The 27,966-nt window shown below is 37.3% G+C and overlaps 1 protein-coding gene across 2 annotated transcripts in view; it reads left to right on the top strand.

The window, feature by feature from the left end:
• cacna1c (calcium channel, voltage-dependent, L type, alpha 1C subunit) overlaps window positions 1-27,966 on the top strand; it is a 156,420-nt gene that overhangs the window by 3,522 nt on the left and 124,932 nt on the right. For both annotated transcript variants that reach the window (XM_060889293.1, XM_060889292.1), the window contains exon 2: window positions 27,461-27,812. In XM_060889293.1, coding sequence (XP_060745276.1) covers window positions 27,461-27,812 — 352 coding nt within the window. The remainder of the gene's footprint in view (window positions 1-27,460; window positions 27,813-27,966) is intronic.

The following is a 27,966-nucleotide window of genomic DNA, read 5'->3' as shown; positions in this document are numbered from 1 at the left end:
ATAACATATAAGTATTTTTGCAAAATCTCTTACACTGCAAATGTATATAGCTGATTCAAATTACAGCCCACATAAGCCCCTAGTGGTACTGAGGGTACAATATACGGCCCCAAATCATGAACTTGTGGTCTTACTCACACTGCTCACACTATTACTCAGTAACAGTTATAACATGGCTAGACATTCATTCTACGAACCTTACATTCTACCACATCCCAAAGATGCTGTGTTAGATTTAGATCTGGTGCCTGATGAGGCTAGTCATAAGATGATAGAAATCTATGTGGTAAATAATAATACTTAGATCAGGTGTGGCATTCCAACAATTCTGGAATGTTATTTAGGCGCCAGGAAAACATTACACCATTACAATATCAGCAGCCTAAACCAATGACACAAGGCAGGCTGGTTCCATGGATTAATGCTGTTGAAGCCAAATTCCGACCTTAACACTTGCATGTCAAAGATGACTCGAGATTCATTAAATAACATTTCAACAATATGTTGAAATGTTTCAAATAACATTTCAGCAAATAACAAGTCTAGTTATTTCAGTTGATGTAGTCTGGCTAGGCGTCAGCATGTGATGGTCAAAGTCTTAAAAATCACATTTTCCTGAATGACCTGAAACTCTTGACATATATCTGCATGATTTTGTGTGTAATGCTACTGCGACGTGATTGGCTAATAAGTGCATTAAGGAGTAGGTGTATGGGTGTAAAATTCCATCACATATTCATTTCAAAAGGCTCCCAAGTGAGCAACAATTATATACAACGATACATGAGAACAGGATAAAAAAACACAAAAATGTTTGGACACCATTACCGAACCTCCACAGATGGTCAAATTTTTGAATAATTCCAGAAAAACTATTGATGGTTGTTCTTAAGTATGATGGTTTGTTCTTAAGTGCTCTACTTTCTCTGTCATCGCTGAGTGTGTGTGTGTTTGTCATAAGGGGATATAGTTCACTACAAATTCAGAGAAGCAATCATCAAGGTTATTATATATGTATAACAATACAACCAAACATAAAGAAGAAATTGAACTCAAAGGAATTAGCACTGCATTAGCATTGTATTATTTTGTTCTACTCCATGTACCAGATACTTTCTTAGATCGTCTCCCAAAATGTGGACTTGAAGGACTGTAGGTCTTTGGTAATGGAACAGCTCTTGGACAGGTGATGAGCATAAACACAGAAAACTTGGACAAATGTGGACACTATTCTCTGACTCTATGCCTCTTTTGGTCTGTGATTAGACATCAGTATCTGGTATTTGTGTTCCTATTACCCTTTCTTTCTGCTTCTTTTTCTTTTATTTTTTGTAAGGACTTGTTGATCTGGCTTGTGTTCTGGGACTGCAGTCTGTAGAGGCATACGGGTCTGTTACATTTATAAGATGAACTCCTGTGTTTTGGTACTGTTTCGATCAGAGCTAAATGCTGAATAAATCTCTGAGGCCTCAGTAATCACTGATATAGTGTTATCAAACCCATCGTCAACTGCATATTGTCAGATATCATGTAGAGATGCCTTGGCAATGTTGGCAGAATTTTGTCCTGGAGGAGAAATCACACCCTTAGTTGGCATGAAACCACTTTGCTCTTCTGGGCTGGTTTGACATGACCAATGTGGCCCATGCTGTATCCTGTGGATTTGTCTATTCGCTGTTGCTGAAAACAAGGAATGGTGTAATAGCAGACAAGGTTCCCTGCTGGCTCTGATGTATAATCATCAAACTTAGTGCTTCCTGGGTCTGTGTGGCAAAGACCTCTCCAGTGGCAGAATGTTTTCACCAACTTCAGTAAACGGTGTTTTAGCCAGTCACCTTGTCTTCTTATGTGCTTTAACAATCCCATTGCAATCTTTGGCCACTGTTAGTCACATAACATTATTCTGATGCATGAGGACATGAATATATTTAGAGCTACTCCTGACCAGGAGTCAAAGTGAGGAGAATGAATTGGAAATGTGTTCCAGCTCTCATTGTGACTTTCAGAGGGTGAAAATATGAGCTTTCGGCCTGTGCCTGCAGCACGATGGACAGCTGGAACCAAACTCACAGTCACTCTGTCTCAGAACGTTCTAATCAAATTCCACTGGAAGAAAGTAAGAACCAGTGGTGTTTTAGATTCACATGAAATGTGTGAACACTGGCTTTGATTAAACAAAATCCAGTCAGCTTGTCAGGTATCAAATGCTGAGCCAGTGTTACTATGGTCAGTTATCACCCTGAATGTTATCAGCATCCTCAGAATGTCAATTTGATGCCCATTGAAGCTCAATTACTTCAAACAGATTAAAGTCTGTAACATAAATTACTTACTGGACCAGTTAAAGAAGTGCATCATGAATCAAAACACTGTGGGTAAGTTATCAAGATATGTTACTGATAGTAAAGTAAAAAATAATCAGACACAAAGGGTTTCTTGGCCTATTATCCTTAAAATGAATACATTAATGAAAATATTACCCATCTCCACTACCCTTAATTGACCAGATAACTCCGATTGCTCTCCTTGGTTTATTCTGTATCTTCTGAGGTATATTATGATGTCATTGCCAGGTTTGGGAACAAAATGGCTGATAAAACAATAATAACCATCAGCCCTAGAACAGAGTACTCACTCCTGTTGCGTTTCACTAACTCTAACCTCAGTTTCTGTGTTTTTCTTGTCAAGCTTTTGTCACGGTCCACCTGCCTGTTTTTTTCTACGTTGTTCTTATTTCTGTTTCTATTTAAATCCCGCCCTTGCATTCACCATCCAATCCCCGATTAGAAAGCTTAAACAAAACATGAATGCAGCAGGTTTTTGGTAACAGACGGTTGCTAATCAATCCCAGCATGAGATGGCCTTACATGCCAATGCAGCCTCCTTTTGTAAGCCTGAGGCTGACAAGATATCTCATGAAGAGTTCTCTCCAGGACCCGATTCAGTCAAGGACATCATCGCTCCACACCCCACTCTGTCAAGGATGTCATAGCTCAAGCACCTGACTCTGTTGAGGACTTCATCTCTCCAGCACCTGACTCTGTTGAGGACTTCATCTCTCCAGCACCTGACTCTGTTGAGGACCTCATCTCTCCAGCACCTGACTCTGTTGAGGACCTCATCTCTCCAGCACCTGACTCTGTTGAGGACTTCATCTCTCTAGCACCTGACTCTGTTGAGGACTAACCCTAACCCTAACCCAGCACCTGACTCTGTCGAGAATGTCATTGCTCTTCCAACTGACCCCATAGAGGATGTAATGTCTCTGCCTTCCCACGCTGGAGAGGAAGTCATTGCTTCTCTTCACCACTTTGCTGATGACATTTTGGGCAATACCCATCCAGCACCAAGGGCACATTGTAGACATTCTGATTGGTGGTTCAGGACCCCCTCATGGCTGTATGTCTCTATGTAGCAAAAAAGTGTCATGCTCTAACGGGTGTTGGTTCTGTGGCACATCACATGACATAGTCACAATCACAGATCACTCACACCTGTTTTGTGGTGTTTTCACTTATTAGTAACTTTATTTAACTTGCAGACACACTGTGGTTCATTGTCAAACTTTTCACAACTCACATGCATTGTCTCATTATTCTGTGTTGTTCTTGTTCTTTTCTATTGTTCGATTGTCAGTGTAGTAAATTAGCAAACCTGTGCATGTGTACGTATTCGCCCCATGCTTTTACGTATACATGCATTGTATAAAAGTCTGATGGATTATAAAACCACATGAAGTCAAATTGATTTTAATGATGAATTGTTTATATCACCAAACTTGTAATTATGTATTCTATAGTCTAATCTTCAAATTCATTCATGTTCAGACTTGTTTATCAGATTATGTGTAACTGTAACTAGTTCATAGTGGCTGGTAATCAGATCTCACAAACACAGATTAGATACTTAATGTGCAAAAAAAAAAACATAGTTAATCGGGATACAAGCAGTACAGTATTCCACCTTATTGTTTAATCTGCCTTGAATGTTATCCCAAACACTATTTTCCAGTAGTGTGGTTCACCCCTCTCCCCTGAGGGTCTGACACGGACCTGACATGAGGGGTTTTCATTTCATGGGAATTATGTATTTCTTTTTGTGTGTTGTGAGATCTAATTAAAAACTCCACCTCCTTTCTGGACACTGTCAGCATTCCAGAATCTTCTGAATTCCACTCGCACCCCTGGTCCTGACCATTCATACACAGAGACCCCCATTCGAGATCAAGGGATAATCACCAGTCGACTGGTTAGGAGTAGCTCAAATTCCACTTATTGTTAGTCAAGTCAGAATAATTATCAACATGCTGAATGTGGTGCTCACTGCAAGATGCAGACAGGTTTTAATGAAGGTAAAACCATATAAAACACATCAAAAGATTGAGCTGGATGATGCTTTACATTTGAAAAAACAACAGAAGTATTTTCAGAGCAGCTTTTCAAAATTGGTGAAACAGATAATACACATATAGCCATAAGGATTTGTTAATAGTTTTAAATGTGCATGTGTGTGTTACAGTGTGCAAGCAAAACTCCTAATACTTGTGAACAATCCCAATTCTTTTGCTTTCTTTTCTTTTTATAGAAGATTAGAAAAAGAAATTAAACTCCAATATTTGGAAAGATTCCAATATTTTATATGCATTAGCGTAGTATGTATCTAGCATTGATTATTGAAATCTGTGGCATTAAAAATGAAAATACAAATGATCCTGCATGCATCAAACAGTGTTTATTTAGCCTTGTGTATTTAGCCTTGTTTTACTCAACCTTTTCCTTTGTGAATCAGAGTTAAAGGCAGTTATACATTAAAGCTGTGTATACTGTATGTAAAGCTACAGCATCCACAGACATCTACCTCCATCCTTCACTTGGTAGAGGTTCATATCTCTATTCCTTTGGGAATTCCACTCTAGCTCTCTCATTCTTACTGCTGATGAGTGATTTGTATAGTATGTAGTAAACTATATATAGCATATTATGGCCTGTATATTTCTGCTCTCAAATGGTGTATTGTGATACCTTAAGCCATGTGGAGGTTTGTTGGTGATGTCATTGTTGTTTTCTGTCATCAGCTGCTGCTTTCCTTGGCTGACTCTGTTCCCAGTCTGGATGTTACTACATCAGTGGTTTCTTCAGGATGTATCAGATTGATGTATTGTCTATGCCCAGTGCTTGTGCAGTGATTGAGCTCTCAGTTTTTTTCTCAGCTTTAGGAAGGTTTGCTGTTTCTCTGCTGTTCATGTTCATTTATTATTATTATTATTATTTTTTTTTTTTACAAATATAGACTAAACAGGTAAAACTTTAACTTAAAGTCACAAAAAACACTGTTTCTTTATTCTGTTCTTTAAAGTGAACATGAGCTGAAGCTCTTTACTTGTATTTGCATTGCACTAAACTGCAGTATGGTGAAGTCTGAAATATTACCTGTGTAATACTTAGATGATGGGCATACAGTGAAAATAAATAAGACTGCTGTGGTTTGGTGAAAAGTAATTAAAACTTTGTACAGGCAGTCTTTATAGACACCGAGACTAACTGATTACCTATAGCAGCGGTGTACAATCTTATCCACAAAGGGCCGGTGTGGGTGCAGGTTTTCATTCCAACCAAGCAGAAGCCACACCTGATTCCACCTGTTTAATCAGTTGTTCTTGGCTTTTAGTCGACTCTGGTGTGGCTTCTGCTTGGTTGGAATGAAAACCTGCATCTACATCGGCCCTTTGTGGATAAGATTGGACACCGCTGACCTAAAGGATACAGATTACGAATAAATAATATACACACGATTAAATCACCAGCAAAAATCGTCCTCAAATCATCACAAAATTTATCCAGCTGCATCTTGTCCTGAGAACTAAGGAAATTATTTATGAGTTAAAGCTATTTAAGTCAAGATACTGTAGCTCTGCTCAGATAGGTCCAACTCTTCTCCCATATATAGCCACAAACAGCAATTATCAGGGTCAGAGCACATTTCACAAGTAGCATCCCAAACGGCAACTCCTGTGAGGGGACATACAGTGCTGTAGAATATCGGAGGGTAAGTAGAACAACGTGACAATTAACCAATAAAACCAACCAATCAGGCTCAGCAGGGGGAATATCACTTACTGACCATTTTATTCCTGTATATGTCACATTAAACAAATGATCTTTGCTAACCCTCAGCTTTTAGCAGAGAACCAGTATAATAAATGTAGCCATGTGTTTAGGGTCTGTGGAATTAGCAATACTACTGAGGCAAGGCATTAGATTCAGAGTCAGACATGAGAGATGAGATAAACTAACCCTTTCTCCTGAAACAATGAAGCCTTCTCCGGTTATGTTGAGCGTTCATTTTCCTCAGTATGAGCTGTTACTAGATGTGTTAAACAACCCTGAGTCCTGGGTTTCAGAGGCATAAAGAGAAACAGAGAGCTGTCTATGGGAGAAAAACATCTATTTTGAAGCTAAGGAAAAAGAGAGAACATCAATCAGAACATCAATCAGAGCCAATTCACGAACACTGAACAGAAACCATACAGCAATTTGGTATGTTCTGAGAACAACAAACAAACAAGCAAAACCACTGCTGTACTGACCACCAGCCAGTGAACAGGAAAATAGCAGTAACTGATGACAGAAACATGGTGAGAACTGTAAAAGAAAGAGTCAGTGCAATTCGTTTGAACTTGGTTTACTCAAACAGCAGTAGCTCTGCTAGCTTTGATGGGAGTTCTGACAAGAATGTTTTAGTGTGGTGGACACGGACCTTGAAAGGTTTATTCACGGCAAAATCCTGAGGCCGTTTACTAGGGTTTGGTCACATGCATGGGGGTGCAGTTAACTAAGGCAAGCCGATGTACCATAACTATTACCTGCAGTAATGCATTGCATTCTCTTATGAGCATTCTCCTAGCTCTTCATAATGCCATAGCAACCCCTGCCTTTATGTGTTTTAATTCATTTGGAATAAATTATAGAAGAGAATCTCAGATATCTACACAAAAAAATGTCAAATATCAAATCATTATTCTTCCTTCTGTTGATTTCCTTGGAGCTGGTAAATCTTGCCAATAGATTTAATTTGTTTTGCCAAACAGAAATTCAGCAATTCTTTCACAATTTTATTTCTGCTTTTTCTAGAAACTTCTAGATGTGAACTTTGAACAATTACATAGCCAGACTATGATGAAAAAAGATATTTTTTAGTCAACAGGCCTGTAATGGAGCAATGAAGTTACTTTAACACACTTATACCACCCTAAATATTTTAGCCACACAAACTGAGGTTAAACAAACAAATCTGAGTTCATTTACATCTTGGAAAGGCTACTTTAAGTACTAGACGTAAGGCAAGATCTTAAAAACAGTTTGATGCATTACAATCCATTTGATCCTTTTGAAAAAAACTGCTCTTGCTCTCATGAAAGCTTCTGCTTTACATATTTTGTTAAGAGGTGAGTCTAGAGGGTGCTTGGCTCCTTATTTTTATTATGATGCTTTCACATGTGCATCTATAGCAGGCTCATGCTTTATATGAAATTTGGCAGTGATGGTTGACTGTCTTCACCAAGAGAACAAATAATATCTCCACACCACAGTGGAGAAAAATGTTGTTCACTGATTCTGTGTGGCAGGTCGAGTTTAGTGGACACCATGATGCTAAGTTCTGCAATGTTGCATTTTCCACCAGCTTTTCTAAATCAGCCATCACAAAATTGGGGTCACTGCATTGAAAACCCGACCCCGAACAAAACTCAACCCGAACAAAACTTGTTTTTCTGATTTCTGATACACAGGACGATTCACCCATAATGGGCAAATGAATTTGATGGAGAAGTTGGCAAACAGGGAGTGAGGGGATATCTCTGCAATGGTGTGACGTATTTATACCAAACTTCGTAGGTGAGTCAAAGACTAGGATCTAATGACTCCAATCAATCTTGCCTAAATTCACCTTGAGGTAAAACTAGTATTAAAATTAGTAAAACTGCTCCTAAACTTTGAACTGATCAAGAAAAATTCTACTTTCTGTATAAAGTGTACACAAAGTAAGTCATTTATAAGGCTTTTTTCAGGTCTTGTCCAAGAAACTTTCTGATATCATTACAAAATTCTAACTCTTCCACTATCAGGCTATGCTTAAGAAAAGCTAAGAAAATTACATTAAAACGTGGCCAAAACAGCAAGAGAGGCCATTTGTCAGGAGAAAATCGCCAGAGCCAGGTCTCTTATCAGTGAGCCCCAAGACAGGAGTGTTTAAGTGTTTAATAAAACCCAAAGTGCAAACATAAAAAATACAATAAACAAGAAACAGGATATCCACAAAGTTTATGCAATAAATTCCACAAGGCAAAATAACTTTGTTGATAATCCATAATCAATAGTAATAGGTCCTCAAGGCAAACAGGGGAAATAACAAAAGGTTACGAAGGGCAACAGAGTAGAACAGCAGCATAATTTACATGAGAATTTAATTTACATGAGGCTGGCCTTACAACACTAAACATCAGACAGAGAAACACAAGGGAAATGGGAAACAGGTGGCAGCAATGAAACCAATGACCAGCAGAAGGAACGTGACATGGGGGTAGAATGAGGACCTCTAGTGGAAACACACAAAATGACCAGTCCAGAACCCTGACAGAAAATATTAGGCCTCTACTTTATGCTATACTGAGAGGACCCAGCAATATAACATGGATTGGCATGAAATTTGAAATTCAGCTGTAGGACCAAGATGTGAGGTCATAACCAGAATTTGGGGTGTGGTCATTCACAGGGGGTGGAGCTATGGTGGGATATCTATTCCTCAGAATCCACAAGTTCAATCAAGCCGTATTAGTGAATTATTGCATAATTATGTGACTTATTAATGATTAGTCGATTCAACTTTGTTTTTAAAACACATTTAAAATCAGAATGGTACCGACGAGCTGTAAAAAAGACTCAACAAATAATTATACTGGAATGAGACAAGATAAAAGCTAATAAATGCATAAAAACAAGAGAATGGACAAATAAAATAAAATTAAAAGAGAATAAAGAAGAAATAAAAATGAGAGCAGGTCATTATAAAATTGTAAATAGACTGAAAGTAATAATTTTTATTGCTATTACACAGTCTCCCCTGTTTTGTTAGAACATAGTGTTAGAGCAACAAGGCTAATTATTTTGCCTTTGCTATACACTGAAAACCTTTGCATTTGAGATTAAACCGTAAATATGAGATGGTAGATGCATCAGAATGTTAGAGCATGTGACTGAAACTGCTACATTCTTCTATTGTGAAGCTTTTCCAGGTTTGTACTGCAGCTTCTTCCAGTTGTTGTGTGTTATAGGGGTTTTCCCTCCTCAGTCTTTTAGGGTTACAGTCTGCTTATTGACTTGTCCAGTCTAAAATCTACTCTGTTGTTGTGTTGGAGCTGTGTTTTGGGTCATTGTTGTGCTGCTTGATGAAGTTCCTCCCAATCAGACTGGATGCATTTCTCCTTTCTGTGACTGTGGTTTTTTGGTTCTTCCTCAAAGCCTCACAATGTTTCTATCATCAGCTGCTGACATTTCCTTGGCTGACCTGTTCACTGTTTCTCCCATAGACAGCTTTCTGGTCTTCCTGTTGGTTTGACCCTTCTAACAACAAATACAGTCTTCACAGGTAAAACCCAGGACTCTGATTAGATATTCAGACATATTCATTACTTAGACAAACCATCTTAAAGGACACATCTGGGCAAGAAGAAACAGATGGTACAGTTACATGAAATTGGGTGGATTCAAGTGGAAGGTGTCATATTCAAGAACTCCATGCTATTTTGTCTAAATACATCTCTTGGGTGATTAACCAAACTGCTCTTAATTGTTGAACCACTTCCACAATTCTCTTTTCTGAGGATTCTAAATGTACTGAAAGTTTGTGATTTGTATAAAAAAGGAAAGTCAGCCATTTTGAACATGTTAAACAAAACTTCTCAAGTATTTGCTATTTGACACAGTAAAACACCAAAACATTCATCCAACAGGAAGTGAGGCCATAATACTTGATGTATTGCCACCAGATTGACTATTTCTTTGGCAACAAGCCTTTAAAGTGCCATTGGCTTCTAGTCTTCCTCTGTCAATAAGAGTTTGGGCCATAAAATGTTCGACACTTTAGTCATTGCTATATTTGCATTTGACTCTGAAATATGTAAAAAATAACAGTTTAATGGCCAAATTTTAGTTTCTTGTTCTTGTCTTCTCTCTCTCTCTCTCGCTCTCTCTCTCTCTCTCTCTCTCTCTCTCTCTTTCTCTCTCACTCTCTCTGGCCCAGTATCATAATTTTGATGTACAGACTTCATTTTATTATGTCAAACAATCTGGCTGAAATATCCCTGACCTGTCAGCTAATTCTCTCTGGAGGAACCAGTGGTCATGTTATTACCGGTATTACTAGTCTAAAACCTGACCCATCTCAGCACATCACTGCAGTAGACCTGTCTATGGTTAGTGTGGTCTATGGATAATGTTAATATGTCCACTGAAAACAATAGAGATATACATTCAGGGTATTTTATTCTTAGATCAGTGAATATGTGTCATTGCTTTAGAGTGATTTGAAACCTGTAATTACCCACAATTAATAAAACAGAGAAAGAGTTGCTATTTCGTTCAGGGAGGGGATTAAACAAATTGTAGGCTGCAAATCGTTGTTTGCGGGAGTAAAATATCAGTACATAAAACAATTGACTAGGCTAATTATCAGTATAGGCTAATTGACTAAGCTAATTAATATAGGATAAATAAACAAGCTAACTTACTAACTAATAAACTCATAGACTTTAGGTTAAAATGGTTCCCATAAACATTTGAGGTGCATGCAGCTATTTTGGAGATTTGCTACGAAGTGGGAAGTGTTAGCTCAGTGGTGTGAAGTGTTACATGTGACATATGCTTTGCTATTTCTTTATAACATGACAACTGTTACAGCAATTACAGCCTGAATTGGGAAAGTTGTTTTTGAAATAAAGCCTTCATATGGCATTGTGGTGAGTTTCAGTATAAAAAAAACCAAGATGCTAGTTTAGTCCATGCTCCGCTACTGGTTTAAATCTAAATACAGATTGGAGCATTAAACAAGTGCCAGTGCATGATGAGTAGAATACACTGCAGAATATAATAATATAATATTCTGTAAAAGTTTTCCCCACTTAACTGTCAAGGGAAACCATTAGGGTAGACATAGGGCAGACTGGACAGAACATAAAAATATACAGAAACAGAAGAAATAGAAATGATTAGAATTCTTAGTTATGTGTACAAAGCAGCAGAAAGTGTTCTGACCCTGAGCAGTCCATGGAAACCCATCTCCATCACACTTTAACATTAACTCCTGCTCCATGTTGACTTCTGAACACATTTTAAAAAATATTTATTTATCTTCAGGTCCCTGCATGTCGCCGCCTACATATTTATCCTCCTACACACTCTTCTGATACTCCTCTGCTCAACATCCCTTCTTCCTGACTGCACACCACAGGAGATATCAGCTTTTACTGTCGCTGTCCTGAAATGATGGAACGAATTCTCTACCGTTCCCTTTCCCCATTAGACAAAAAAAAAAGCCATCTTTCCAAGTTTCTTTTCCACCCACTCAGTGACTCATTTTGTAAATGATTGTGTCCTCTATCTTTTATTTTGCTGTCCTGTAGTTAATGAAACACGCTTTTATGTCCTTGGATGTATCTGTACAGTGTCCCTTTGTAGATGAAAATATCTAATAAGTAATATACAATATGATACTGAGTCGACTGAACTGAAAGTTAACATGGCTGATTGGTGTAGAGGACATTGTCAGGACATGGGTCTTGTTGTTAGGATCTAACTAAATCATATATAAACATTTCAATTGTTAACAGATTAAAAGTCAATTAAACTGTCTATTACAAGTGTTCAACATCACATAATAAATGCTAGTAACACATCCACCTCGTTCATGTGCCTGAGGGTTACACCTACATCTATATTCAGGTGAGATGTGTGCCTTCTAAAGGCTTTATTAATATAGTTTAAGACATGTTTCTCTTAAAAATGGAGGTCACACTGCGGCCTACAAACACGGCCACCCCGGACTATACACACACACACACACACACACACACACACACACACACACACTCAGATGAACGAGACTCTGATTCACAAAGATTTAGTCTTTATTAAAATGAACTGCTCTGCATACTGTATCATGTACTCATATCTAATAATCTGACAGGAGAGAAACTCTCACAGCTTTCCACATTTGATATGCGGTAAAAACCAGGCTATGGTGACACTGTGCCACTGAGCTGTGTTTGTGTCTCATGAGCAGCTGCCGGTCATATCCTCAGAACACAGTGAAAGGAGAGTCTGGGTGATGGGACGATGTTTATGGAAAGAAAGGAGTTGATATGCTAATTAGAGATGCAGGAAACAGCTGTTTGTGACACATAATCACTGTCACTAAGGGTGTGTGTGTGTTTCGGCATCTTAGGTGGCACAGATTCAGAAAAACTGAATTATAATTCCAGATTCTTTGCTCATCATCGATGGTATAAGGAACACATGAAAATGATCTGAGAAGAACTTGACTGTGTCTGAGATTTGATTTTAAGCGCACTAAAGCTTTAACAACCACATTTAACTACGATGATCTGCAGTCTTTATTGTGTCTCTTATTATATGGTGAACAATGCGGTGGTATTTCTACTGTGTCAGTGTAAATAAGATCATCATCATTTTTAATTATTTATAAGAGAAATAAGGTGAAAGAGAGAAGCGTCTCAGTACAGGATTAACACCCTTCCTCCTCTTTGGTAATAAGAGAAATCAGAGTAACTCTATCTCCAGACTCATCTTCTTATCTAGGCCAAGTCTGATATGTAGGCTTCGTACATATATTAGATCACCTCCCTAGAGATCAGGCTTGCTTTCTTTCTCAAAACTGCTTTAAAACCCCTGTATTAAAACCTACAGCTCACTAAGCCTGACATGGCCGCAAGCTAATGCCCTGAATTAGATTTACTTGACCACAGTGTAGACAAGTAGTGTGAGAGATCGAACCTGCGTAAAGGCATGGATGAGTACATGCTGAATCTTCAGGACCATTACTGCATTCTTCAAGGAAAACTTCCCATGTGTACATAAACTTGGTACATGATTTTTCATTTACACCAATATACTATAATGAGATATAAAAATCTATTATATTATGGTAGCAACAAACTTATTATACACTCTCTCACACACACACACACTATGTACTTGAACCCTTCCTTACTCAGCTCTCTATTATATGGTCAAAAGGTTTGATTGTGTAACCAGGGAATTCATTTTAGTTATAACATGAAGTCTGTCTGAAGTCTGAAGTGTCTGTTCACTTCTCATATCAAACTGCAATCCTGAAGCTATCATTGTAGTGATGGAGCAGAAGTAAGAGCCTTTCTTTAGTGAAGAAGGTTCTCCTTCCATGAAATATGGAATTTAGTTTAATGCCACATATGTTCAAAGTCATTTTAAGGTGTGAATATAATCATTATAACAGATATCCGGTATGCAGTGGAACATTTACATTTTCATTCAGTAGCCTGACCCACTTCCATGTGTTCACAGGGTAAACTGTTCTTGGAGGTTTTCAATCAAACTGTAGGGTAACTAACATGATTGTATGAAATATACACATCTGTTTTAATCCAAATGTCAGGATTTTATCAGTGGTTTGTCAGCTGTAATTTTTTATATCTGTGTAGAAAACACTGCTCTCCTGTGAATTAGTCAAAACAAATATTAAAATATAAAATCTGCAGAAAAACGGTTTCTGATACCTATATATTTACAATAAACAAGGCAGACGAATAAAATGAAGGTTCGACAGCAGCTGTTTAAAAGTTCTTTTATTAGATATAATGATTTCTTACAAAATTATCTAAGAATGAGCAGAAATTGTTAAACTAGTGCAATCACCACTTCTGCAGGTTTCCATGTCAACCTGTAAGTTATTTTGGGAAGCGTTATTTGTTGCAACGAGTGGTTTGGAAATTCATACAGTACACCTTCACACAAGGCTTTTGTTCAGAAAGCTTATTTATGTAAATACTTAAGAATGTGAAGTGTTTGATTTGAGTCTCAGGTATACTTTAATGTCTGCTGTTGTATAACATCATGGTGTCTCCATCACTTACATTAGCACTGTAACATGCACACATGTTGCTTTATGTTCTCATGACCTGCACAACCCAATGTTCATGGAGCTAAAAGCTGGAATATTGCAAGTTTCAACTGCTCAGTAATGCTCAGCAGATGAATGGAGCTCTTGAAGAGAGGAAAGGTCAACAATGTCCTCTTGGACAAGGGCATTTTCACTGAGCAACTTAGAAGTCTTATACTGCATAGAAACAATGAACAGCACAACTAAGTAATGACACTGGATTGTTAGGGCATGAAAAAAATACCACTAACTTTGAGTTCAGCTTCCTTCATGGTGAATTTTTTTTTTTCAGTAGAGAGAGTTCAGTTCTCGTCTCTGTTACTTATTAAATTTAGTAGAACACTGAATCTAACACTTTTAATCATTTTTGTATAAATGTTTATAAATACTATTTTTGTCTTTTTTCTTTCTCTTTCTGTCAAAAAAAACAAACAAAAAATACAATTTGCAGTTTTTATTTATTTTTTTTATTTCTAAATAATATAGTTTATTGATGATATATATATATATATATATATATATATATATATATATATATATACTGTATATATATATTTTAATGCAAGGGTTTCTTCTTTCAGAAAGAGGAGTACAGTATGTCTGTTACGCCATGTGTATGTAGACTATGGGTAGACTACGTCACCACACCAACAGACAGAAGAGAAAGCAAACAAAAGAAGTTCAATGCATGAGACATGTGCAGCACAAACTGTTGCTGACAGAGATACAATCATACAAGTAACTTGATACTGACGTCAGCTGTTTTTATATTGATGAGTCTATTTTTGGTGTATGTTCCAAAAATAGATGGCAGAAATGGATCATTATTTAGAGATCTGAACCTTCAGTGAGGCCAGAGAGTTCTTTTAATAATAATAATAATAATAATAATAATAATAATAACCTTTATTTTCTATAGCGCCTTTAAAAGAACATCTCAAAGCGCTTTACAAAAGCAAAATAAAAACTACAAAAATATACACATAATTTAAAGATTAAAATTAAAACAACAAAAATAGACAAAAATATAAAATAAGCACTATGTAAAATTACAATTAGTCAAATTAAAAGCTACACTAAAAAAATAAGTTTTGAGCTGAGATTTAAAAGTGCCAAGAGATGATGCTTGCCTTATCTCAGTTGGTAATGAATTCCACAGTTTTGGAGCTAGTGAAGAGAAAGCCCCGATCTCCCATCGATTTTAAACGAGTTAAAGGAACAGTTAAAAGACCAGTTTCAGAAGAACGAAGGTCGCAAGATGGAATATAAGGAATTAAAAGATCAGCCAAATATTGAGGAGCTAACCCATGTAAGGCCTTGTAGGTAAGCATCAGAATCTTAAAATCAACCCTAAACCTAACGGGGAGCCAGTGCAAGGACTCCAAAGCAGGAGTAATGCGATCTTCTAACTTTGGTCTAGTAAGTATTCTCGCCGCCGAATTTAGCACTACCTGCAATTTGTTTAAGGTAGCTTTAGACACCCCAGCCAACAAGGCATTGCAGTAATCAATACGGGAAAACACAAAAGAGTTGATCTCTTAGCAACAGAAAATGACAGCATTGGACGTAATCTGGCAATATTTCTGAGATGGAAGAGAGAAGTTTTAACCGTATTTTGGATATGTGGCTCAAACGTTAAATTATCATCAAAAATTACCCCTAGATTCCTCAATTTTGTTTGAAACTCCACATTTGAACCATCAAGAGTTAGCTTGACTGACCCGGCTTTGCGTAGTTGGTGGGGTGAGAGAACAAGCATAATCTCAGTCTTTTCACTGTTAAGACAAAGAAAATTTTCTGTCATGCATTCTTTCATCTTAGAAATACATTCAGAAAGAAAATCAACAGGCAGAGTTTCATTAGGTTTAAAATGAATATAGATCTGAGTATCATCTGCATAAAAACTAAATTTTAGATCAAAAGCTGGCCAAAAGGGAAAACATAAATATTAAAAAGCAGAGGGCACAAGATTGATCCCTGAGGTACCCCAGATTGAACAACGTTAACCTCAGATCTAAATCCACCCATGGCAACAAATGGGCTTCCGATCATTGAAGTAGGACATAAACCAATTTAAAACAGTATCAGAGACACCAAAAACAGTTTCAAGGCGAGTAATTAAAATTGAATGATCAACAGTGTCAAATGCGGCACTGAGATCAAGAAGGATCAAAACTGAAAGACAGCCTGAATCTGAGGCAGTTAATAAGTCAAGAGGAAGAGGAAGTCAACCTATGTCCATTCGTAATAATGCAGGTGTATGGACGTGTATTGATTAGTTATGTAAGATGCATGTTTTGAACCTGAATGAAGCTGCTGTTTTTCTTTTGAGATACATTCTTGAATTCTTTGTTAAATCTGGACATTTTTGGTCAGTAATCATCATTTCAATTGGTATTTAATGAATGTGAGACAGTGAGTGTGGACCAGTGAATGATGCAATAAGTAACTGAAAGGTTTTATAGAATGAAGTAGCTTCAGTGTGAGGATTTTTCTTTAGTGCTTCAAAGCTTGTGTTGAGTTACGTTGTTCCTTCAAAAATCCCTTCAACTCAAAGGTTGATTTATGAAATCCTTTCTTTCTCTAAGTAGGAAAAAGTTGAAAAAAGTTTGAAAAGTAACAAATGTTGTAAGTTTACTACATTAAGGTATTTTTAAAAATTATTTTATGATGTTATCCATCACTAATGCTGGCACTTGTTCAGGTGATCCTTTTTACACCCTTGTATACATTATTTGTTGCTGTGGATGGCTTGGAATGTCATATTTAGTAATAATAATGGTAAAGGTGGTCAAATTTCTATACAAAAGTAAACGGGTAGAATTTTGCAGTGATTCTGATATGAGGACTTGCAATCCAAGTGGGAGCTGAAAGCCAAAATGAAACCAGCTACAACTAAGGACCTGGCATAGCATCAACAGGATAGAAACCAAGTATCTGCGGATGTCAATGAGCTCCAGTAAGTGGTGGCCTCTCATCCACATTCCCTTACATAGGCTTTGTTTAGACCTTCCAGTAGAGAAGTTGGGGGAAGAGCGTGGAGGATTGGTGTAGGTACTATCAAATATGCACAAAAAAGAAAGGTACCAATATACATATTTAGACAGTGACATATTTTTGATCAGTTTGTCTCAATGGGTTTGCACAATGGGTTTTAAAATAAGAGTTCAAGATAAGATTAAAGTGTAAAAGGGCATCAACCAAAATATTAGGAATTACAGACATTTATTGCATTGTACCTTCAGTTTCAGAGGCTCAAATATAATTGGACATTTGGATTTTTATAATTAGAATTTGCATTTGGTAGCAAAAGAACTTTCTATCTGTGGTCCAGAGAGGTGTCGATGCGAAGAAAAAAAGAAACTATCAGATTGAAAATGCATAAACATTAGAAGTACAACAATTTGGTACATTCTTGAAAAGAAGGAAAGCCCTGGTGAGCTCAACAACACCAAAATGCCTGAAGACCACTAAAAATAAAAGTATATGATCACAGAATTATTTGGTAAATAAAAACCACTTTACAATCTCTAGCTCTGTTATAAACAGTCTGTATGGGGTAGGCATTTCATTTTTAAAGGCTATAACCAAGAGACACCATGAATGTAAACACAGAGGGTTTTCCCCAAGATTGAAACCACTGCAACACGTTAGAGCATAAAGGCTAGATTAAACTTTGCTAGAAAGCATCTAAGAAGCTTCCATAATCTAAAGGGCTCATGATCCAAAGCATATACTGTAGCAATGCACTGAGGCAAAGGCATGTATGGCTTCCAGTGGAACTGGGTCACTGGTGTTTATTGTTGATGTGACTGCTGACGGAAGGAGCAGGATGAAATCTGAAGTGTACCGAACTTAAATACATTGTTCTCACATTCAGTCAAAAGCTGCAAAACTGAGAGGACGGTGCTTTACAGTACAGATGGATAATTACCCAAAACATATCGACATATCCTATAAAAGGCCTGTCGTTGAATAGTTTCATCCTTATATATAATTCTAATATTTATAGCTATGTTAATTTGTCCAGTTACTTTTGAGCCTGTGAAAATGGCTGTAATTCATAAATAGTTAATGCTATATTTTTATTAAAGCTGAAAGTCAAGTCCAATTTGAAGGTGTAACGAGACAATGTGATGTAAACTGTCTTACTGTTCAAATACTTATGGAGCTAATTGTATGTTTATGTGATTAACTCAGTATTAAGTGCTTACTTATTGCATACTTGTAAAAATAAAAAATACCAGATACATCAAAAACCCCTTCGATTTTCTAGCTAAATGTCTTCCAAAATTTTTTATACTTAATATTCTAGATTTTTTTTTCAGATACCCTTTAATAATGCCTTTGAAAATAGAAGGCCATGGTGCATTAGGAAAAGATACAGCCCAAGGTCGAATTGTAATTACATGCATAACACCAGATGTGTTTGCTCATCATGAGTGGGACAGATGACTGAGTGTCTTCACAAAGACATGGCAATCAGGAGAGTGAATAAAGTTGTGCTTTTGCTAAGTTGTGCCTGTGTCTTGGGAATTTTAGCACCTACAGCCTGCATCTCATAATCATATTCAACATGTTCCATCATTTAAGCTTTTACATTGTGCTGATCTTTTCTTGGTTAATTACTTTAGAGGTCACTTGAAAGAGAAAATACAAAAGGTTTTTAATATGATAAAACATAAAAGATAAAAATCCAGGCCAGAGTCCATCTTTGGCTTCTAAGTGACTAAACTAAAATGATTTTCTGCAAACAATCATATGGACTTCCACAGAAACCCACTGCATAAACAATAATAATAGTGAATAAATCTGCAAGTGGCAGTCATCTGACTAGACACACTATGTCCAGAGCGACATAAAGGCAACTGTTTGAGTTTAACTGTGGTGGAAAAAAGTGGTGCTGGTGAAAAAGCCATCCCGGTTGGCTCAAAATTACATGCCCAATTAGAGCTCTAATGAAATAACTTATGGTGCATTTAGTTTAGACTTATCAAGTGTCACCTTCAGTAGAGGTCCCATCCGTTGTGGTCAAGCAAGTGTTATTGGGGGACGGGGTTCAATGTGCTAGGAGCATCTATTTAATTTGTAAAACGTCAGTATTATCTTAGTCATTTATGTGCCACCATGTTGTAATGTGGTGGAATCGATGACGTACACTTGTACAAATCCAATGACATGTAGCACACAGACTAAATGACAATACAGATAGAGAAGTAGAGATGTCAGAGAAATAAATTAGAGCTCAATACCATTAAAACTGACACTAATGACTGCTTCAATGACGGCACCATGAACTGTCATCCTATAAAGGGAAACATGTATAAACCTGTATTTTTAACCAGTTGATAACTTTCTTTTATGTTCATCAACTTGTGATGTGTTGCCTGAACAAGGCTGGTTTGTGCCTCGCATACTCTTTCTCTGCCCTCTCTAACCACTTGTTGACCCAATAAGGTGTGATACCCAGTAATGCGAAAACAAGTCAATGGTCCAAATATTTTTTTCATTTCGTATTCTGTACATAGTAGGAATTGTGGCCATTCTGTCTGGTGACCATGATAGTAGATCATGCGTTCTCAACCTGGTTATTGTATTTTAGGTGATGGCTTAACATTTCTCCATGAATTTCTGCCAGAAGCCAAGATTTAAATTGGAACCCAAGTGTGGTACTGTAACAATGTCCTATGGTGTACACTAGGGTCATAGGTATGGGTATGAGTAAAGGAACTGAGTTCCTCCCAGAAAAGGATTGATGAGATTTACTGTAGGAGTGGCACAGGAGTGTAATACCTTGACGGATATTAAAAGTAGTTAAACAATGAAGCTTGCTCAAACATATTGTTGTTTGGTTATAAACAGTAAAAATGGTGTGATGGATATATATATATATACATCAAATGAATAATAATGTGCCTTCAGGATGCAGGTAGGATGATGTATGAAATAGTCAGCATGGATTGTCCAGCTTTTACCTGTGATGCCTAGTGTGAGAGGTACACCCAAAAATTAGTAAACACTTCTGGTGATGCCAATTTAGTGTGTCTCAGAATGCACAGTGGCTTACAAGCATGGTCTCCACAGACTCCCAATCCACACTGTCATAGTGATACTTTATATGTGTGATACTGACACACATGCACTATATAAACACACACACAAAACTTTCACTTTTCACATACAAACTTTGTTTTTCTTTTAGGTTTAGGAAAAACACTTGTTGTTGAGTGGCAGACATATTGGAAGATGAAAGGTAACACATGCAAAGACCTAAACATGGTCAAATTTCAAACCTTGCAACAACATATCATTAGTTTCTATCACCATCATAAAGGCATAAGATACATATCTTCCTTAGCTTTGCCTGGATGCAAAACCACATTCCTACAGTAAGATCTCCTGGCAGAATGGCAAATCACTGACTGGTCATCCCATTGTCTTGCAACAAGCCTCAAAGTGCCTGAACTCTCATGTGTTACTTGCTATGAAATGTACAACATGCAGATGGTAGTACACTGCAGACTAAACATTATTTTGCAAAGAATACTAAGTTCTTACTGTTTCTTAGTGCTTGCTATTTACAAGTAATTAAGCCACCAGAACAGAGGAGAGTCTTGATGCAGGCCTTCCTTTTACACTGAGAGCATTTATTTGTTTCTGGCGTGATGCACGACTCGCGAGTCACCTGCGAGTGACGTACTTCCGTTTGGGAGGAGTATAGCGCTGACGTACAGTATGTGGCTTGAACAACCACATTCATTTACACCTGTCCAGTTTCATCTGAAATGCTTCCCAGACCACCTCCTGAAGGGGTTTGTACCATCGGATTTATATCCGTCTCCAAAACGTTTTGGAGGGCATTTAGACCTGGTCTTTTTACCATCGGATAGCTATCAGATCACAGAAAACTCATGAAGTGACCAGGTGTAAAAAGCCCCTCAGTTTTAGTGTTTTAAATCTGATGTAATAATTACAGAAATCCAGTAGAGGCAGCACAGCAGTGAGGTAGTGTGGGGAAATTTGTGACTAACATTTGACAGAGTTCATGCAGTCTCTGTTATGAATAATTGTAATCTTAAACATGTTATTCTTGTGTGATATCAGCTTGAGGGAAGAACAGTGTCAAGTCCAGTGTCACTGTCTGACAGTTTGATTTAAAAACAAATTTGCCACAAATTTGCCATAAATTTGAATTTATGATTTGGACTGTAAAAAAAATGTTTTGTTACACTAAACAAAAATATCAAATTTTTCTATTTTCATATAAAAACATGCTTTTTGCATTAACTCTTGTTTGTCCTCCGAAGAAAGCAACACTCTGGCCAAAATCTGGTGTACACATGGTTACTCATGGCTTTCAGTGATAATGTAGTGGGCTGTGTGCAAGATTTCTCAGCTTGAATGAGAGTGAAACTTCCTACTGATTATGTATCTTGTAGGTGGACACAGGATTTGAAAGTCTACAGTGTTATGGTGTTTATTTAGCTGGGAGGAGAACAGGGAAACCATAGGAGGAATGGGGTAGTGCTCATCAGATAATGCTACATTCAGGGAGGCATGATAGCTAGATGGCCACTGCTACTAAGCAATCATTTTGCTTTGCAAGAACATTATTTTGATGAACGAGTGGATTGCTTAAGCAACAGTAATGACTCAGTGGATGATTTTTTTTTTTTTTTCAAGTTACCGTTGCCAACCATTTTTCAAGTCAGAATATACAGAAGATGAAATGAAACAGAAGGCAGAAATGAACTGTGGATCTTTTAAAATTACATTGAGACAAATAAATAACATGAGCAACAACACGAATAGCTACCATAATGTTAGCAATGTTACTTGATTATTCACTTTTGTGTTAATGACATTCATTACTAGTCATCTTACTAATGGTTACAGGGTGAGGAGAAAGCATTCACTAGCAGGCATTCACTGGTTCTTCTACCTCAGTTATGATTCAAGTCCCAGACATATCTGTTTTCTTTTAGATTTATGCCTATATAAACTAGCAATTCTGATTAGTTGAATTGAGAATGTGAGGAACATGTTTAGATCACAAAGATTTTTATTATATTTTATTCATGTTAATATTAAGTATACAGTATAAAAATACATTAATTTCTGCCCAACATTTCAGATTTTTTTGGCAGTTGTGTTTATTAACATATGACAGGAATGATACTAATGTATTCAGTAAACTACATTGTTTACTGACTAGACAACATATACTTTTATAGTTATATATACATAGATATACATGTACATGCTTTTTCTTTCTATTATATTTTTGTTTGTTCTTTTCTATGGAATTGACTTGTATAAGTAAGTACCTCAAGGCAGTAAATTAATTTACTGCATATTTTCCCATCATTGCTTGGCTTGTTGGAGTATTTTAAAAGCTGCTGATCTTTAGGAATTTTCAAGCCCAACAGAATTGAAACATCCAGTGATAAACAGTCTGAGTCTATGTAGTTGTGCCATCAGTGCCAGTTTGAGTGGTTTGAAAGGAAGGCTCTGCTAACTCAGATGACCACTCTTTATAACTGTGTTGAGCATAAAAGCAGCTCAAAACCCACAACAATCAATGAGGTGGACAGGATACAACAACAGAAAACCACATTGGGTTTCACTTTTATCAGCTTAGAACAGGTATTCGGGGCTGAAACATGGTAACACATCTTTCACAATGCTTCCTCCTCCCAGGCTCAAACTCTCCAGAATAGCTCTGCTGATCTAATTAACGTAATTGATTTTACATAGAGCAGTTAATTAATTCTTGAATATGCAAGGTAAAAGGCAGATGAGAATGAGACCAAGAGAGGCAACAAGGGGACCAGAGAACAACCAGAGGAGAGAGAAAGGAGAGGAGAATAAAATACAGTAAAGGATTGAGAGAGAGAGAGAGAGAGAGAGAGAGAGAGAGAGAGAGAGAGAGAGCAAATGCTGTAATCTCCTGAGTGGAAGATTAATCTTGTTTGAGGACAGTAGGGCCATAGCAAAGCTGCTCACCCACAATGGAGTATGAGAAGTGAACCCATTTACATCCTTCATAATAGGGATATGCTCAGGCCATTTAAAAATATCATTTTATTTATTAATCCATTATGATTGATTTCCCATTATGCTCTTTCCAATTTACTGTTACTTGGGGTCAAGTGGAAATCCTGATGTATGTCTGGATACCTCATGAGCAATGTAACTTTCAAAATGAAGTTGCTAAAGATTCCTGGAAGTATGTGGCAGTTATAAATGCAGTTGTGAATCTATGGACTTTACTGGAGATTATCCATGTAAGACCCACCCAAAGGAGCCCATCCTTGAGTCCAGAACTGTTGACTGGTATTACAATAATCCATCATAAAGGTCAAGCAGCACAAGGTCTAAGACACAACCCTGATCAGAGGCCAGTAACAGGTCATTTACCAGTTTAACCAGCACTGTCTCTGTGCTATGATGAGGCCTAAAGGACTGATACATGTCATCAATGTTATTCCTATGTAGGTCTGAACATAACTGCTGCGCTATGATCTTTTCCAGGGTCTTGGAGATAAAGGGGAGGTTTGATATTGGCCTATAAATGGACAGCTGACAGGGTCGAGGTCATTTTTTTTAATCAGGAGTTTGATAATTGCTAAGTGCTAAGGGAACAGTTTATTATTTTTAGAAAAAGGCTAGATTACTTCTATCATTATCTGTTATAAGAAACATGTAGGTAAGGAATCTAGAATGCAAGCTAATGATTTTTTAGAGGAAATTAATTAGTGATATTATTTGGGTTTCTCAAAGGAGACTAAAACATTCTAAAAGCTGATCTGATAGAATAGTATTGTTACCTACAGGAATAGCTATTAAATTTTTAGCCAGAATTTTTGGCTGATAAATTTAGACAATATTGGCATTGAAATAATTCATGAACTCAGTGTTGCTGCATATTAATGGTGTGCATTTTCCTACAGGGGCTTCATTCCTAGTTTTGCTGCAGTATTAAATAAGATTTGGATTTTTTTTTGCTATCTTTAATCAGGGTTTAGAGATACACTGATCTATCAGCACTAAGAGATTTTCTGTAGTACAGGAAGCTTTCCTTTCACATTACATTAAATACATTTAAAAAACATCAGTCCTCTCACCTTTACGGTGGCCGGGAAGTGTAAAACACATTAACAAATCCGAAAACAAATTAACAAATCCGAAAACAAATTAACAAATCTGAAAACAAATTAACAAATCCGAAAACAAATTAACAAATCCAAAAACACACTAACAAATCCGAAAACAAATTAACAAATCCCAAAACAAATTAACAAATCTGAAAACAAATTAACAAATCCGAAAACAAATTAACAAATCCAAAAACACATTAACAAATCTGAAAACACATTAACAAATCAGAATACACATTAACAAATCTGAAAACACAAGGACAAGTCAGACAACCCAGAAACGGTAGTGTATCGTTTTTGGATGGAAACTTACCGATCATTGGACAAGACACCTGTCACTCAAGATATTACAGGTATGGAATCTTATGTGTAATGTGTAAAGTTCTCCGTTTAAATATAAGAAAATAACAGAATTAATCCACAGTAATCCATTCCATCCATCCATTCCAACTTTTCCCTGCGGCAGACTGTTGAACTTCATGTATACCTTGAGTGACAGGTGTCTTGTCCAATCACAAACTATACCAACCGCTTCCAGGTTGTCTGAAATGTCGTTGTGTTTTCTGATTTGTTAATGTGTTTCGTGCACCGATTCAGACAACCCGGAAGCGGTAGGTATAGTTTGTGAATGGAAACTTACCGATCATTGGACAAGACACCTGTCATTAAAGATATACAGGTGAATGAAAGGTGTCTCGTCCAATGATGGTAAGTTTCCATTCACAAACTATACCAACCTCTTCCGGGTTGTCTGACTTGTTAATGTGTTTTTGGATTTGTTAATTTGTTTTGGGATTTGTTCATTTGTTTTCATATTTGTTAATGTGTTTTGGGATTTGTTAATGTGTTTTGGGATTTGTTAATTTGTTTTGGGATTTGTTAATTTGTTTTGGGATTTGTTAATTTGTTTTCGGATTTGTTAATGTGTTTTGGGATTTGTTAATGTGTTTTGGGATTTGTTAATTTGTTTTGGGATTTGTTAATTTGTTTTGGGATTTGTTAATTTGTTTTCGGATTTTTAATGTGTTTTGGGATTTGTTAATGTGTTTTGGGATTTGTTAATTTGTTTTCGGATTTGTTAATGTGTTTTGGGATTTGTTAATGTGTTTTCGGCTTTGTTAATGTGTTTTCGGGTTTTGTTAATTTGTTTTGCACTTCCCGGCCACCGTACACCTTCAATGCTGCAATCAATAATCTCCCATGTTCTGACCATTTAGCCACTTTTATGATCTGATATAACAACTTTGAGTTACATAACCTCTTTGACAGCTTAAACCTCCTGCCCATTTAACCACCATGGCTGCTAGAGCCTTTAGTGGCTCTGCTCCTTGTCTCTGGAATATGACACTAACCACATTCGCTTATCTCACATGATCTTAGGCTACACTTGAATTGTATAAGAGTGCTATTTATTTCTCTTTTTTTTTTTCCTTTTAAATGGAGATACATTATCTAGAGTGCAGCAAAACTGTGGGGTCAGATGGTAATCTAATCATGAATGATAAGGGCGATTATTGATAAACCTCTCTGCAGACATGAATGTATGTTTGACACAGTAACGTGGCTAAGTGCATATATTATGACTAAGACACATATTAAATGAGATCAAATAGGTTCATGGCTCAGGCTGTTTAACTCATTCTCCTCTCTTCTGGAAATATCAATCTATAAGAGTTACTCATATGTTTGCTAACACTAAATGTTGCATACAGATGGTGTGGGAGTGATGTGTGAACTGTTTCCTAACCCTAACAGTTATAAAAGTGTTGGCCCCCTTCCTGATTTTTTAATTTTGTGCATGTTTGTAACACTTCAATGTTTCAGATCATCAAACAAATTTAAAGATAACAAAAGTAAACACAACATACCGTTTTTAAATGAACCTACATGGCCCTGTGTGAAAAAGTATTTGCCCCTAAAACTAATAACTGGATGGGCCACCCTTAGCAGCAAGAACTGCAATCAAGTGTTAGTGATAACGTACAGTGAGTCTGTTACAGCTCTGTGGAGGAATTTTGTTCCTCTCATTTTTGCAGAATTGTTGTAATTTGGCCACATTGGAGGGTTTTCGAGCACGAACCTCCTTTTTAAGGTCCTGCCACAGCATCTCAATAGGATTCAGGTCAGGACTTTGACTCGGCTACTCCAAAGGCTTCATTTTGTTTTTCTTCAGCCATTCAGAGGTGGACTTGCTGGTGTGTTTTGGATCATTGTCCTGCTGCAGAGCCCAAGTTCACTTCAGCTTGAGGTCACGAACAGATGACCGCACTTTGTCCTTCAGGATTTTTTGGTAGACAGCAGAATTCATGGTTCCATTTATCACAGCAAGTCTTCCAGGTCCTGAAGCAGCAAAACAGCCCAGACCATCACACTACCACCACCATGTTTTACTGTTGGTATGATGTTCTTTTTCTGAGATGCAGTGTTACTTTTACACCAGATGTACTGGGACACACACCTTCCAAAAAGTTAAACTTCTATCACGTCAGTCCGCAGAGTATTTTCCTAAAAGTCTTGGGGATCATCAAGATGTTTTCTGGCAAATCTGAGATGAGCCTTTATGTTCTTTTGGCTCAGCAGTGGTTTTTCTCTTGGAACTCTGCCATGCAGGCCATTTATGCCCAGTCTCCTTCTTATGGTGGAGTCATGAACACTGACCTTAACTGAGGCAAGTGAGGCCTGCAGTTCTTTGTATGTTGTTGTGGGGTCTTTTGTGACATCTTAGATGAGTCATCGCTGCACTCTTGGGGTAATTTTGATCGTCCGGCTTTGGTACTTCACTTTGTTAGTCAGGTCTTATTTAAGTGATTTCTTGATTGAGAACAGGTGTGGCAGTAATCAGGCCTAGGTGTGGCTAGAGAAATTAAACTCAGGCTTAGGGGGCATTTGTCAATGACATTTGTGACAAATGTGCAAAAAAAAAAGATCAGGAAGGGGAAAACACTTTTTCACACCACTGTATATATATATAGGGTGTGGGTGTGTGTGTGTGTGTGTGTGTGTGTGTGTATGTGCGTGTGTGAACTAAACTACTGACTTAAGTTTTTTTTTTTCAGTGCACACATACATTCACCTCTCTCTTTTCTGTGCAGGTTCTAACTACACCAGCCCATCTCTGGTTATGGTGTCTAATGTGAGTGAGCAGGAGCACAGTGTTAGTGTTAGTAAAGGTGGCATGGTAGGTCTGGCACCAGAACACATCCCAACACCTAATGCCGCCCTCAGCTGGCAGGCAGCTATCGATGCAGCACGTCAGGCCAAGCTTATACGGAGTGCAGCAGCAGCACCCATCTCCACAGCATGTTCTACGCAGCATCACCGTCAGCACTACATCAAACCCAAGAAACCAACAAGCACAGTGGCCACAAGGCCCCCACACTCCCTCCTCTGCCTTACCCTCAAAAACCCCCTTCGAAGAGCCTGTATCAACATTGTGGAGTGGAAGTATCCTTCAAACAGGAAATAGGTTCAATGTTATCTTGGGAGAAATGTTGTGAAAATGCACTAATACTGTTGCACTATTCTAATACTGTTTTCAATACTGACAAAAGTAATAATTCCAAACGTTGTGTATAAATGGAAGGTGTAAAGTGTAGAT

Source organism: Tachysurus vachellii, chromosome 16 (assembly GCF_030014155.1).
Source record: "Tachysurus vachellii isolate PV-2020 chromosome 16, HZAU_Pvac_v1, whole genome shotgun sequence".
NCBI lineage: Eukaryota > Metazoa > Chordata > Actinopteri > Siluriformes > Bagridae > Tachysurus > Tachysurus vachellii.
Note: the sequence above shows the minus strand (reverse complement) of the source record. Positions and strands in the feature narration are given on the sequence as shown.